The sequence below is a fragment of the Cebus imitator genome, unplaced genomic scaffold (assembly GCF_001604975.1).
Source record: "Cebus imitator isolate Cc_AM_T3 unplaced genomic scaffold, Cebus_imitator-1.0 Scaffold84, whole genome shotgun sequence".
Classification (NCBI taxonomy): domain Eukaryota; kingdom Metazoa; phylum Chordata; class Mammalia; order Primates; family Cebidae; genus Cebus; species Cebus imitator.
In genome coordinates this window covers 123,377-139,100 of record NW_016107399.1, presented here as the reverse complement: position 1 = coordinate 139,100, position 15,724 = coordinate 123,377, and the positions used below count along the sequence as shown (strand labels likewise).

At 38.8% G+C, this 15,724-nt stretch overlaps 1 protein-coding gene across 1 annotated transcript in view; it reads left to right on the top strand.

Moving 5' to 3' along the window:
* The window catches only part of RGS5 (regulator of G protein signaling 5), a 55,395-nt gene that overhangs the window by 31,017 nt on the left and 8,654 nt on the right, over window positions 1-15,724 (top strand). The window contains exons 2-3 of the mRNA XM_017534035.1: window positions 3,467-3,577; window positions 9,471-9,532. Coding sequence (XP_017389524.1) covers window positions 3,467-3,577; window positions 9,471-9,532 — 173 coding nt within the window. The remainder of the gene's footprint in view (window positions 1-3,466; window positions 3,578-9,470; window positions 9,533-15,724) is intronic.

The following is a 15,724-nucleotide window of genomic DNA, read 5'->3' as shown; positions in this document are numbered from 1 at the left end:
TGGGATTTCACCACGATGGCCAGGCTGGTCTTGAACTCCTGACCTCAGGTGATCCACCCACCTCGGCCTCCCAAAGTGCTAGGATTACAGGGGTGAGCCACCACGCCTGGCAAGTCACTAATAATTCTTTTACAAACATTCAACTTTGTTAATTATCCCTTAATCTCCAACTATTATTCTTGCACCAGGCAATCAAACACAAATATTTTAAAGCCTTCTACAAAAGCAAAAGGCTCAAATGGAGCAAAAGACAGGAAAAAAAAGGAACTAAAGTTGAGAGAGGGGATAAGTTCAAAACCAAAGGAACCAACCAGACACAAATCTAAACACAAGAGACTTTCATTACACGATTGTTATCTAAATATCGGTGAGTGGACTGTTGGGTCAAGGTTGAAACTGAAAACAGTTGCAGCATGCATTCCACTGGTGTACAGGAAGGGAGGGACCTATGGATCCAGAAAGAGATGGAATATGGATGAAGTTTTTCATGGACTGGGTGGGGTACTGTGTCCTGTGCACCTTGCATCTCTGACTGTAATACTGCACATTAGCCAGCAGAGGGTAGCCACAAATATTGCATGCATTTCTCCTCCCCATTTAATGTTTTCTTCATTTTTCAGATAAATATAAAATTGGCAATTCTTGTCCCCAGAGGTAGAATATAGAAGGTCGTGGGTGTAGTAATTCCTTAGTAACTGGCGGGGGATTTTTTGTATGTTTCAATGTGATGCTCAAAGCTAGGGAACACGGGTGGTGGGCTGGAAAAATGATTGTGTAGTTGGAACTAACTTTGAAGAAGCCGTGTTCTATGCCAAATGCTGTGCTAAGTGACTCATATGCATTAGTATATTTAATCATCTCAAAAAGTCTTAGGATATACTATTTTATCAGTCCCAATTTCTGGGCAAAAGAACTAAATATTAGATAATTTAAGTAATTTGCAACCCCTGGAATTAAAGCAATATTACTGTAATTCACAACATTATATAAGCTCCCTCAGCAGAACAGTCCCAGTTTCTACCCTAGTGCTGTGCTGAGCTTGATCTGAGGTAGTGTGGGACCTGAGATGGCTTTAGTCAGTGAGAGGGTTTTAGGGAAAGAATGAAAGCAGAATGAAATGAAAAGAAATCACGAGGGTGAATCACAAGGTCAGGAGCTTGAGAACAGTCTGTCCAGCATGGTGAAACCATGTATCTATAAAAAATAGAAAAAATTAGCCAGGCATGGTGTCATGCACCTGTAATCTCAACTACTTGGGAGGCTGAGGCAGGAGAATTGCTTGAACCCAGAAAGCGGAGGTTTCAGTGAGCCAAGATCATGCCACTGCGTTCCAGTCTGAGCAACAGAGCAAGTCTCCATCTCAAAAAACAAACAAACTAACAAACAAACAAAACAAAACAAAAAAAGGAAAAAAAAGGTATTTAAGACTAAATTACAAGAAAGTAATTGGAGTAAGCTTTTTACAAAAAAGCACTGGAGTAAGCTTGGCAAATGGATGGGGACAAGGTGGGGAAAATGAGATACCAGTTACCTTTTGGGCCCGTAAGTCACCAAACAAGCAGAAATGAATAAATTACGAAGAGTTAAGCTGGGAAGAACAAAAGCTAAAGGCATCATATGGACGCATAGTTTAATTTAGCGCGCCTCACATGCTCTCACTGTAGAGATGACTATTCCTAAAACATGGTTTTCAAAACCATATTTACTAGCCTAAAGGAAAATATGTTATGATAATCAGGTGTTTATGGGGTTTTTATAAGTTATCACAATAGGTTTCCTTAAATTTTTCTTCCTAATATCCGTAACTGCGAATCTTAGGCATTTTATTTACTTAAATTGCCTCATCACTGTCTTCCTGTGAACAGTGGGGAAAGCATGTGTACGGTAGTAACATCCTACTTGGCCACCATGTGAACTTCACCACATCTCTTTAAGAGTTTATGATTAGCATTGACTGGGAGGTAAATGTTAGCAGATTTGTAAGAAACAAAATCAAGATATTTTTAGTTCACTTTGGCAAATATTTTTAAATGTTTACTATGTTGCCAAGCAATGTGCTAGGCACAGGGGTTAAAAGGTATTTAAGAGGCTGGGCAATGTGGCTCATGCCTGTAATCCCAGCACTTTGGGGGGCCAGGGCAGGTGAATGACGAGGTCAGGAGTTCAAGACCAGTCTGTCCAGCATGGTGAAACCCCGTCTCTACTAAAAGTACAAAACATTAGCCAGGCATGGTGGCATGCACCTGTAATCTCAGCTACTTGGGAGGTTGAGGCAGGAGAATTGCTTGAACCCAGAAAGCGGAGGTTGCAGTAAGCCAAGATTGTGCCACTGCATGCTAGTCTGAGCAAGAATCCGTCTCAAAAAAAAAAAAAAGAAAGAAGGAAAAAAATGTATTTAAGACTAAATTCCTATTATCAAAAAGTTCTCATATTCAAGTGGAAAAACAGAAAATAAGTCAATGACCATAATGGAATAGGGTGAACCCTCCCTTAAAAGCATGAGTAATGTGCTAAAGTCACTAGGAAAGTGTAGCTTTTTGGGTCTCCCTATATTCAACAACTTGTCCTACGGATAAATATTTAAGATTTGCCTGGTGCTTTTCTAGTAATGGATAGCTTAGAAGTTTAGTTTTAAAACTGAGCATGAAAATAGTTGCATCCTGTGATGGAGGAGTACCGAGAATTCTGACCATATCTACTCACTAAATTACTGAAGCTACAAAGTAGTAGTACATTCTGCTGTGGTTCCCTATTTGGCAACTAGTACTCATTTATCAAGGCTCACTGCACATAAGATACTCCAGCAGCCATGGGGAACAACGGATAAGAGGTTGGAAACAAAAATTTTATAGAGAAATAAATAATTGAGTAGAATGATTTGATTTTATAGCTAGAAATGGCTCAAAAAAACATCTAAAATGATGGTTAATGTCATCATTTTACAGATGAGGGAAGTGAGGTCCGGCAGTAAAAAGTAATCATTTTTCCCAAATGTCATATATCTAATAATAGTGAGGACGAGAGCCCGCAGAAGACTGGCAGGTAATGCGTGCATAGTTCCACCTGGGAGCTCTAGCATCAGACAGCTTGGGCTCACATCTGTCTCCACAAAATACTGACTGGGTTATCTTAAATTATTTAAACTCCTGTCATTCAGTGACCTCATCTGCGAAATGGAAATACTACTATAGTATCTGCAGATATAAAATGAGTGAATATGTATAGAACAATAATGAGGATTGAAATGTAGTGCAAATTAACAAAGGACATACTAAGAGCTTGGTAAATGCTAATTATTAGAACTTAGGTGGCCTAATTTCTGCATTAGTATTCTTTCTGCCACAAGAGACATGAAAATGAAATAGGATTTTGTTCATTGGTGTTTCTCTGACACAGGAAGAAATCTCTCTCTGAAATCTGTATGCTCCTGTGGTGTCCTCATTCCCCCTCGTGTCTCTTTTTTCAGGGCCAAGGAAATTAAGATCAAGTTGGGAATTCTCCTCCAGAAGCCAGACTCAGCTGGTGACCTTGTCATTCCATACAATGAGAAGCCGGAGAAACCAGCCAAGACCCAGAAGTGAGTCATGAATATGGATTCCACTCATTTCCTCCAGAGGATGGCTATTTTTCAAGTGTTCAGCACCATTCCTCATCTGTAGAACTACCCCCTTCAAATACTCATTAAGGATCATAAGACCCTCAGAGAGTTGGTTTGCAAAGAAGCTTTAAAAAAAAAACAACAAAAACCCAACAAAAAAAAACCCTGTCTCATGTCTGAATCATCTTATTGAATACTGGTAGAATATTTTAAAAATGAAAGATAAGGCTCTGCCTTATTTTTGGAAAGACAGACCATACTTATAAAATGACACCAGCCACTTCCTCAGTTACTTACCACACAGTCGTGTGGTAAAAATACCTGTTCATTCACTGTCTTAGTAGCCACTCCTGATCCAGTTAATTACGAACCCTGGATGCTTACCTGCCAAGGAACTATCTAAGGCTGCTTCCTCAGCAGGGGGATATGAGAACATTTCCCTCAGAGAGATGCTAAGGACAAGGCAGACAATGTAAGCCTAACCGTTCCTTCTCCAAGATAGTGGCCCTCAAGGCCCAACAGAGGAACAAAGTCTGTTACTTAAGAATGAACACTCGACTAGCTATTTCTATTAAAGGTACACCAAGTATTGTTTTTCCAATTTGTAAATTAATATTATTGATTGGATTTCTGCAGTCCTCCCTCATCCCCATTCCCCTCTCCCTACATATTCCTCCTGTCAGTTCAGACAACCTAGGGAACTATACTTCTAAAGAATCGTGATGTTATGACAGTGAATCCTACTATGACATTTCATAGCAGGAACAGTGTGCATTGGCCTGGTCTTAACTCAGGAACAAGACTCCTAGCATTCCCGTCGTGCATCATCATCCCTGCTAGCTACAGAGACGGTCACTACCTAGACAGACACACTCCATCTTCCCATTAAAACAGAGATACCCATGAAAATCAAGAAAGGAAAATGGGAAAAAGAAAACACCAAGGTATTCAGACTCCTTCACTCTGCTATCTTAGAGCTTTGAGGGTATCACAGAAGTGTGGTAAAAATATGGGAGTCACTTTAACCTCCATTTCTCTTTTTGTATGTAACATTTATATAAAGTGGCCAGCCCATCCTTTGTCCAAATGACCTCAACTTAATATAGCTGGATTGACTGGAAGATAAAGAGATAAGTTATTCTTTTTCTTTTTTAAATCTTTTTCCATTAACCTAAGTGAATATTTCCATTCCCCCTTATTTTTTTTTATTACTTCAAAGTGATTCTAAACAGGAAGTGAGGCATAATTGAATTTTCTGCATTTGAAAAGGAGAAGCTAATTCAGTGTGGAGCAGCAGGCACCAAGGGTAGCAGAGAGTAAGAACCACATTTCAGAGCAGGAACAGATCAAAACATCTATTTTGAAGTAAACAATGTGACAATTGTTATTGATCTGTTGGAATTGACCTTAAAAAATAAGAGTTCTACATTTCCTGTTTTAAATCTCGGCTTTAACAGTCACATAGACCCTTAAAATGTTGGGCTTACCAGGGATTCAGAGAGAAGCTGTTTTGGAAGAAACCCTGGGGCTGACCATTTATTGGATTATTTGCTTTTCTTGTCTTCCATCCCCTTCCTTCCTCCAGAAGACTAAATTGTTTTGGAAAAAATCCTTCATATCCCTAGAGAATAATTCTGTGTCTGTTGCATTTTCAACAGTGACCACTAAAAAAATTTCCCACTCTCCTCTGAATCCATAAACCCCATCCCACCTCCTCATATTTGGCAACTTTCTACGCCATTTATCTGACAGGAAATACTGTGTTCTGCATAAGCTCCATCTCTCTCTCTCTCTCTCTCTCTCTCTCTCTCTCTCTCTCTCTCTCTCTTCTCTCCACTTGAAAATTTCTCTGTATTTTTAACTCATATTTTTCTCTCAGAGGAGAAAATAATCCTTCTCTTCACGGGAAGTATTTTTAACCTCTCTCATATTCTTTGGGTTATTGACATCAGTAGAATCAGTTTTTTAAAAAGCATTTTCTAGTTTTTAACATGTAGTTTTGAGTTCTCATTTAAAAAAAATGGACCATTGAGAAAAAACAGAAAAATCTACTTACATTCCTACCCCCTAAAGCCAGCTCTGTTCCCCTTTTAGCATTTTTAGTTGCCCTTTTTCCCTGCGGACCCTCTTCCCCTAGGAGCAAACAGGTACCCATGTTCCATGCCGAAACATTTCCTTCCCACCTTTCTCTCCTTCTGCATCTATACCTTTCTCTTTAATTGGCTAACTGTAGAAAACGAAGTCGGTTCTCATGGCTTTCAGTCTTTTCTGGATCATCTCATCCAGCTTCAACCTTTCTTCCTCACCGGCACTATTGTCTCTAAGGCCCCATCTGTGACTTGTCTGCAGCGTTTGACAGCTCACCAGTTGACCTACTCTTAAAACTCTCTTCCTTGACTTCTGGTCTTCCCCCTGCCTTCCCTTTCTCTGAGTACTTCCACTGTTGCCTGCCCTCTGGATGTGAGCATTCCTTAAGGCTCTGCTTTAGCCCCTCCTGATGAACGGACAAAATGAGTCTACCACATAGGTTTAGTTTGTGGTAACTGTTATCATGGCTTACAATATCATCAATTGTAAAATGTTAGGAGCTGATATAGAAATTCATATAGTTTATTTTATATTATAATTGTCTCCCTTTCTCCTATGTCAGCAATTTTTAACCCCTTTTTTTGGTTTGTTGTTGTAGTGATCATTTTATACTCAAGAATGACCTCCATGCATAAACAGTAGCTAGCCTGTGCTAGTGGAAAAGAGTTAAAGAAAGTTGTCCTGCATACGCTCACCTGGTTGACTTAGAGTGAGCCTGGTTGTGAGGACTAAAGATGTATGCACAATTTCAAGCCCACATATGGATATCAAAAAATGACACGTTTTGCTTGTTTTTAAGTCTGTATCCCCAAACATGGTGCCCAGGTCACCGTTGTCCATCAGGTAAGGGCTCAATAGATGCTCATAGACTTGATCCTAGTCATGAGCAGACTGCACTGTGGGGCAGGAAGGGAGAGGGGACTAGACTTGTCTAATTGATGGTAAATAACTTGAATTTTATTTTCCTTGTTAAGAGCACTGATGTGCAAGAACATTATTAAGACATTTTAAGCATGTGCCAGGCACTGCATAGATTAAAAACCAAATTAAACCGAAACAAAAGCAAATGAAAAACATAACCACAGGTACTTTAGAGATGTTACAGCTCCTAAGGGCCAGCATTGCCAATAGCAGTAATACTGGTTCATGGGACTGGTCATCAAAATCAAAGTTTGGAGTTATTTGTGGCTTTCATCAACCAGGCTAACTCAGGGCAAAACCATCATTCATTTACTTATTAATCTGACACACATTTATTGCAAGGTTGATTGATGTTGTAAGGGTATACCATGGGATAGAGTGGAATGGGAAAAGCTCTCTGTGCATGACAACCTAAACCCTTGGGCAGTGAGTGCATCATGTCATGTGAGAGACTCAGTGCGTAAATGTGGTAAGAGTAGAGTGAAAAGAGAGATGGCACTTCTAGCAGAGATGGCCACTTCCTGGACCAGGTGGCATTTACACTAGGCATTATAAAACATGTGGCTAATCATCTCTATAAATGTTTGAGTTTCATCTGAAATAGCTTCCTCTTCCTCCCACCCTCACCCACACACAGAAACTCCATGCCCATCCTCTGTGGTCAGCTGTGACCTAGCAAACTGGGACATTTATTGGTCATTTAGATCTGCATCTATCTTGTTTCCAATGAATTTAGACCTAATGAGGACTGGCAAATTCTGAGAATAGGGACAGGATGAACCACTGTTAGCTCCTAGGCTAGTAATCAAAACACTGGGCTTCATGCTGCGGGGGACGCGTCCTGCTTGACTGTGCCCTTAAATCAATTTGGACCAATTTCACTCCCAAGCGGGCTCTGCACATGTCCTTTTCAGGAATTTAATCTTGGCTGTGATGTGCTGCTGTTATTGACCATTAGCCTAGTTCCAACAAGACCATTTGGGACAAATCAGATCGGATAACATGCTTAAGTTTGGTGCACCTGTTCCTGTCATTTCTTCTTCCTTTGCTCCTCTATACTAACCAGAGGAAAAGTGGGGCAGGAAAGTGATTTCATTTAATGAGAATATTTATAAAATCAGGAAATCCTGTGAGTAAACCAGCCTTCCTCTTGCTCTGAGCTAGTTTCTTTTGTCCAATAATTTAATGTCCTGCTGTTCTGTCAACAATGAATAGAAACTTGGTGGGTGTCTATTATTGAAACTACTGTAGCGAAGAAGGTAAGATGTGTAAGGCCTTGTGACAAACATGTAAGTAGGAAATAATAGGCACAAAAACAGTTCTCTACTTGCAATAATATAAAAGAGCCAAGAGGATTTATTGACCTCTAGTAGATAGATCCTTTTCTGGATAGAAGTAAAATGAACCAGAACACTACAGAGAAATAAATTTCTGAGGCATTAGTGTGTTTTCCATCTATGATGGCTGTGTTTCTATCCAGGAAAACAGAAATCTCCCAAGATTATTTCACAAGGCTTGTTACCCTCACTTTGGCAAGTTTACCTCGCAAAGAGTGAACACATAAAACTTTATGAAAAATCATATAATCAGGACTCACAACCTATGCATGTTCTGGAATGAGGAATAGAGAAGGAAAGGAATTTTTCACAATATTTTAGCCTAAAACCTACTGCTGTCTTGGATTCCTTACATAAATAAAGTGAAGCTGATTGTGTGCCTGGGACAGCAAAATGAAAACTAGAATAAGCGGCTGTCATATCAACCAAAGCTGCCTATCTGAATAATTTACCTCTCCTGAAATATCATTGTATAAAAACTAGAAGCAGGAATTTTCTTTTGATTGCCTAGACAGTTGATAAACAAATTAAGAGCTAAGGAAATTCCAGTTTAGGAAAAAACACCTCATTTGGCCTTAATATTCTAACAGTGCTTTGTCAGTCTGTTTTGATTTGACAATGAAGAACTCACATCATAATGCAAGAGTTCGAGCCGGGTGAGCCGAAGAGTGTGCAGTCAGCCATTTTTCCCAGACAATACCAGCTCCACTTGACACATCCTGCTGTGAGAGAAAAATTGGTGGTTAAAATGGAATAGCTGCAGGGGTTCTGCATATATAAATGTTAAAATAGAAACAGCCTAAGGAGAAATTATGTGTTGACTATAATCTTCTCCTTTTGAGTCAGCATCTCAAGTATTTGTGTACAACATTCCTATTCAGGATATATTAACCACTTTTTTTTTTTTTTTAATCAGACAGAGTAAATCTTTTTTTAAAAAGTCTGTTCCTGTCCTAAGTAGGTAGGAAAAATGTACCTACAGTTTTTAACATGTAAATTTGCTATGATCACAATCCCAACACAAGGAAAGCCTTATACATTCACATCTTCCACTAGCCTTAATTAGATGGCTTTGGGATGTGGATGTAGAACCCCAGTGCATTTTGCTGATTCACTTAGGTATTTAACATGCAGTAATGGTGAGGCCAAGAACAGGAGTTCAATCCTTGGAATGGAACAACTGAATTTCAGGAAATTATATTTGGAAAAAAAAGACCACAATTGGAACAACTTTCATGGGATATGCAAGAATATCAAGTCACAGCTTAACGACAAGTAAACTGTACTTCTAAAAAGAGACAGACCTAACCAAATCATTCAGAAAAGATGAATATATGCAATAAAGCTGTATGAAAGCAAACCCAGCTCATCAAACCCAATTGGTAGAGAGAAAATAACTCGACCTTCTTTGCCCTGAGCATAGACCATATCATTTCCATCTAAGAGAAACAGGGAGAGTTACTGCTGGTACATGTGGTTCAATCCCTACTTAAGCCATACCCTTTCTCTTCTTGTTATTGATGTAGGCCCTCACTGGACGAGGCCCTGCAGTGGCGTGATTCCCTGGACAAACTCCTGCAGAACAACTGTAAGTTTGCATTGTTTTTTTTTTTAATAAAGGTCAGGTTAGGGACACAAATCAAAAACACCTTTGTGTTGCCTGTGTTCTTCTTCCCCAATCTGGACACTTCTTCAATTTTTGAAGGTAGTATGAACAACAGAAGGGGGCCACAGGTATGTGATTATCCAGTTCACAAGGAAAGGAGAGTCCGTGACACTGTGGGGGAATGTGACCATAAGGTGTTCTGAAGACTCATGATTGTTAGGTTGTGTTCCCATCTATCCTGCTTACTTGTATGAGCCAGAATGAGTGGCTTGACCTTCTCAACATTCTCATCAGTAAAATAGAGAAATTACCTTTCCTGACTTAGCCTATAACAAATTGATAAAGATCAGATATAACAGTGTAAAGATCACTAACAAGTCATAAGTGGTACCTCCTAGTTCAAACTTTTATACTGTCAACTGCTCTTGTGATCTGACCTGGGTTGTTATCTCCCCCAGCCTCAGTTTCCTCTTCTGGCACCATGCCTTTTACATTTTCATTCAAGACATGACAAAGGTGCTAATCAGTGCAGACTCTTTTCCAAGCTAATGCCAGTGGATCTGTAAGCACTGGGTGCCTTTCCCCAGTCCAAAATCCTTACTGATTCCCTTGACTTACAGTATCAAGTTCAAATTTCTGGTGTTCAAGATCACCGTAACTATATGGCCTGCCTGTAGGCAAACTGAACTCTTCTCTGTTCCATGCAGGGTTTCTACACTTAATTCCCTTGGCTGGAATATCTTTCACTCACATCTCTCTCTGTTAAAATTGTCTCTCATCTAAAACAGATAATTCAAATAAGAAATGCCCAGTGTTCCTTGACCATCCACAACAATTTATCCACCCTGTAAATTTCCAAAGCCATTTGTCTGCACATCTTTTATGCCACTTAATACTTGCTGCCTTCTGTTCTGTTCATAGTTGGCTTCCTTCTATGATAGATTATAAACTCACCAATGAGCAAGAGTTAGTCTTTTTCATGTAGATAATTTCACAACAGGGCATATATAGTATCAGGAAAACAAATATTTGTTGAATAATTCACTCTAAAAGTATGATTCAATTTAAAATACCTCATCTATATTTCTCCATCTTTATCACAAGAATGGAATATAAAACTTTGTTACATGCTTTGCAAAAATAAGGATTTATAAAATATTTCTCACAAGACTATCACGATTAATAGGCACAGAGTAGATGACAAGAAATGTGTGTTGAATTGAATGTGAACATTCTTTATGTCTTCCTTTTGATGTCATAAGCTCCTGCTTACTTGCAATAGAATTAATCTTTTATTTTTGGAGACAGACCACCACAGTCTGTAATTTAAAACTTTCTCTAGCTTATTCATTTCTGATTCGATCTCCTTTTTTCTTGTGCTAAACAAAGTACCCTGCCCTGACACGTACAAGATGTTTGGGGAACATTTATGTAGTGAATGAGTGAATGAACTAATTCATTTTGCTTCTTGGACCTAGAAATTTCATGAGGTCAACTAGTAGAAAAATATTTATGTTTATTAATGGACTTATTGTCTTGCTCCAGTGGCTTCTGGGCCAATAGTAGATTCACAGATGACCTATTGATAAATTATGAATGCTGGTACTCTGAACACAGGTATTTACTACTATTGTCAAAAACCCTGAGAGTCAGCAGAACTATTTTCATGTTTTCAAAACCGTTGAGAAGAATAAATATTTATGTGCCAATATACAATCCTTTTCAGTCACACTAAATCCTTAGGGCCACATGTCTATATATTTCAGGCTTTTAGGAGACAGAGAGCTACTAGAATAAGAAAGCTAGGGTTAGATAGAGTTAAATAGAGTTAAGCCAGAGGCAGTTAGTGTTAACACCTTAGCATTTGTTAAAGGACTGAAGATTTTCAGGTTGCAAACAGATGATTACTGGTGTGAGAGACCTGAGAGGCTCACAGTAATATTTTCTACTTCTCAGAGGGGAAAATATACTTGGACTTGTGTGTGTTCACATATGTGCATGTATATACACATGTATGTATATATATAATCACAATATTTCATTGAATTATATATGTATTTTAAAATTATACCTGTGTATTTATATGTGTATGTAGTACGTGTATGTATTCTTGTGTGTGTTTGCCCGTGTGTTTATATATAAGTTCCACATAATTATCTTCTTAAGTGATTAATATTTTTAAGACCTGGGCAATTCATTTCCCTAAAGCAATAAATAGGAAAGCATTTATAACTATTCTGGTCAATGCATTCCTTGAAAGGGACACTAATCCATTCAAACTAGCCCAACTAAAAACGAGGGGTCATGGTATGGGTATAGAGACCTCACAGAAAAAAAGGCAAGCCATGGCCCTCTGGGAGGTGAAGCCATCAGTAAGTGACACAGTCTTCCCTCTCTAGTTCTCTATTCTTACTGTCACTGTATTGCTCTCTTCTCCTTTATCTGTCTCTGCTTCTCCCCATGTCTCGTCTTTCTCTACGTTTCTCTTGCCACTCTGTCTTTGTTCTTTGTTTCTCTCTGTCTGGCTGTTCCTAGAGAAGAACCAGCGGAATGCCAGGCATACCCAGATAATTCTACTCCAACATCACCGATCTGAAGAGACAATATTTGACCTATTTTCCCAGACATCAGCTATGGAATACCATGAATGACTGTAAGCCAAACCAATACATCAGTTCTTCTGAGAAGTTCTTCTTTGAATCCATGAAAACTAATAGTCTATGATCAGAAACTACCTAACATTAGCTGTGGCTGAAGCAAAACAGGTAATGAAGAAAGATACATTTGGGACATATATACATTGAAAACTTCATAACTGGGGCCAGGTGCAGTGGCTCATATCTGTAATCCCAAAACTTTGGAAGGCTGTGACAGGAGGATTGCTTGAGGCCAGGAGTTCAAGACCAGCCTGGGCAACATAAAAATACCCCATCTCTAAAAAAGAAAGAAAGAAAGAGTAATAGCCAGGTGTGAGGCAGGAGGATGGCTTGAGCCCAGGATCGCACCACTGCACTCCAGCTTGGACCACAGAGAGAGACCCTGTTGCTATGAAAACAAATAAAGACAAACCACTTTACAATCTCTTTTTGTATGTTTGACTTGATAAATTTAAACCATTTAACCTTGAGGAATAGCATCATTGTCAATTTATAAGGGAAATTTGGCAGTTATGTTAATGTAGGATATTGACTTTCACAGTTGCTATATTAAATAGATCCCCAAGAATTCCTTGCATTCACAACTTTCTTTTTATTGAGTGAAAATGAAGTCAACTGGTACCAAGCTTCTAAAAAATATAGGACAGTTAAGCTGCTACTCAATCTTTTCTAACAAGGTTCCTCTCATCTTCCTTCATTTTTCAAAGTAATTTTTAATCATCTGGTATATGTGACTCTGTTCTGAAAGTACATCAACTTCCTACATGTTTTGCCTTCAGTTCTTTAGGTGGCATCATCTGTTTTCATTTCATAGGCACGTGGGGCATATACACAGTGTGTTGTTTTTTAAACATAAAAATAGATTTCACATGGGAGTTTAAATAAGACAGTGACATTTAATAATTCCCCACATGACCATTTTTAAGAGCAGAGGAAGAACGAAACAAGCCAGAAACAGTAAAGTTTTTATGTGGCTCTCCCTTCTGCAGGAGCTCTAGAAGGTCAGAGCATCTCCTTAAGACGCCCTTGCTATTTAGATTTGTCCATGGGAAATGAAGGAGCCTGGATCCAGATACATCTTTTTGTTTCTATCTTTGCACTCTCCTTTTGCTTGTTCCTCTTTGGTTTTCTTCCTTCTCATTTCTGGTTCATTTTTGTCATCATCTTCCTCACGGGCAACCATAATTTCCTTGAAAATAATTATTATAATAAAAGCAATAGCTCACACTTATTCATCCTGTGCCAAGTACTGTTCTAAGCACTTTGCATACATTAGTTAATTTAATGATTGCAATAATTTTAGGACTTGAGTGCCATTACAATTCCTAGTTTTTAGAAAATAAAATTGAGATTAAGGGGGGTTAGGGAACTTGCCAGTGAAATAAAACACAGCAAAATCCATAAATAATTTTTTTTAAGTTAGTGTTCTTTGATTCTGTCACTTGGAAGCAAATGCTTCCCTGAATGTGTCTTATTTCCATGGGAACCTCTGTTAAATGTTAGGTGCACAGATTTAGGCTGGGAGGTGGGATTTAGACCAGGGGCAAACAGGTGAAACTCAAACCTCGAACTCAAAGAATTAACAGCCTCATGGAAAAGATACAAAAGGAAACAAGCCCAACAAAAGAACAGAAAGTGAGTGCTTCTTCCGTAATGATAAAAATCCTGGAGATCAAGTTGATGGTAGTAAAGACTGCCTTACACACGAGGCAACATTGGAGTTGGGTTTTGAATTAATTAAAAGATTAATTTAAAATTTGTAATGAATAATGATAATGAACGCCAACAAGGATTGCGCTACATAATGATAATTATGTTTGATACCATATAAGAACTTTATATGAATTATTTATTTCTTAGTGCAACCTCATCAGATAGTTTCCTTTATCTCCATTTAACAGATGAGGGAACAGAGTATCAGAGAGATTTGATGACTTGCTCAAGTTATTGCAGTAATATAATTTTGAACCAATAAGCTAGAAATGGTGCTTATCAACTATCAATGACTTCATTTTTATCTCCCCTGGTTGAAGAGATTTGTATTAATCTAGTTTTGAGATGGAATCGTGCTCTGTCACCCAGGTTGGAATGCAGTGGCGTAATCTTAGCTCATCGCAACCTCGGCCTCCAGGGTTCAAGTTATTCTTCTTTTTCAGCCTCCTGAGTAGCTGGGATTATAGGTGTGCACCACTAATCCCAGTTAATTTATGTTCTTTTAGTAGAGACGGGGTTTCACAATGTTGGCCAGAATAGTCTCGACCTCTTGACCTGCCTGCCTTGGCCTCCCAAGGTGCTGAGAATACAGGCGTGAGCCACTGCGCCTGGCCTCACTAATTTAGTTTTTAATATTTTTTCCTTTATACTAAACTAACTTTGATTTGTCTAATGCTCCTTTCATTTTCAAGGCAATTTTATAGGTGTTTTCATCTTGTTCTTAGGTAGGGCTCCTAGTTTACATCGATGTCAAAAGTGACACCATTCATTGTAGTGTGGATTACAACTGGGAGTGTTTCCATAAGACCAGATAATCAGGTGGGTTTCATTGGCTATCTGGATAGTGGATGCCTGAAGAGGTGGGTCCAGAGGCACTCTGAGGCTCTGTGTAGGCTCAGCAGGGAAGAACGTGGTGATTTGTCAGGGAGGTATGCTGAAACTCTATTGGGGTGTGGAGTGGATAGAGGAATGGTGATAGGGCAAAGAATAAATGTGTGTTCTTTACAGAATAGAGACATTGGCCTGGATTGTGTTTGACTCTGACCTAATAATAGGATGTCCATAGGGGTGACAGAGAGAATCGCTGTGGAAAGAACTGATAGACAACCAGAGGCTAAAGAGGAGAAGGGGTCTCAGGGGTGGCTTTAGTGGGACCCTCCAGAGAATGCCCAAAGCCAGGGGAGAGAATGAATAGCTTTATACATCTCACAGACCAATTCAATGGAAAGCCATTTTATGAGTTATACGTTAACAAAAAGGTCGAAATAAGACTGTGGAATTCAGTGAAAGTTATTAAATTACTATCCAGGAAATGGAGTTGCTGCACAGGAAAGCTATTTTGCAAGCTTATTCCATGGAAATGCCGTCAATGGAACATTGCTGGGGAATCCCAGCATACTTCCTCAGGTCATAAATAGCAATGTTTGGGAGGACTGAGATTTTTGTCTCTACGTTTTAAACAGACGCAGAATGGCTGATTCAGAGACAGGCTGAAGGATATGGACTAATGAGAATAAACAATGGACATTTTAACCATGACAGAGAGAAAAATAGGTCTTATATTTTTCTTTTAGCACTTATGTTGACTCTTGTGTCACTAAATTCAGACAAATAGTGCTGGAAATATAGTAGGAAATACTAGGAGAGAGAGAAATACCAGTTACAGGTTATCAAATGGTTTCAAAGTGATTCTTCTAGCCAAGTTTCTAGAAAAAATGTGTTTTTCTTTTTCTTTCTTTTCGCAAGTATTGAAAATTGTTTATTATACCTACCATTGCTCCCAGAAATATTTTTAATCAATTAA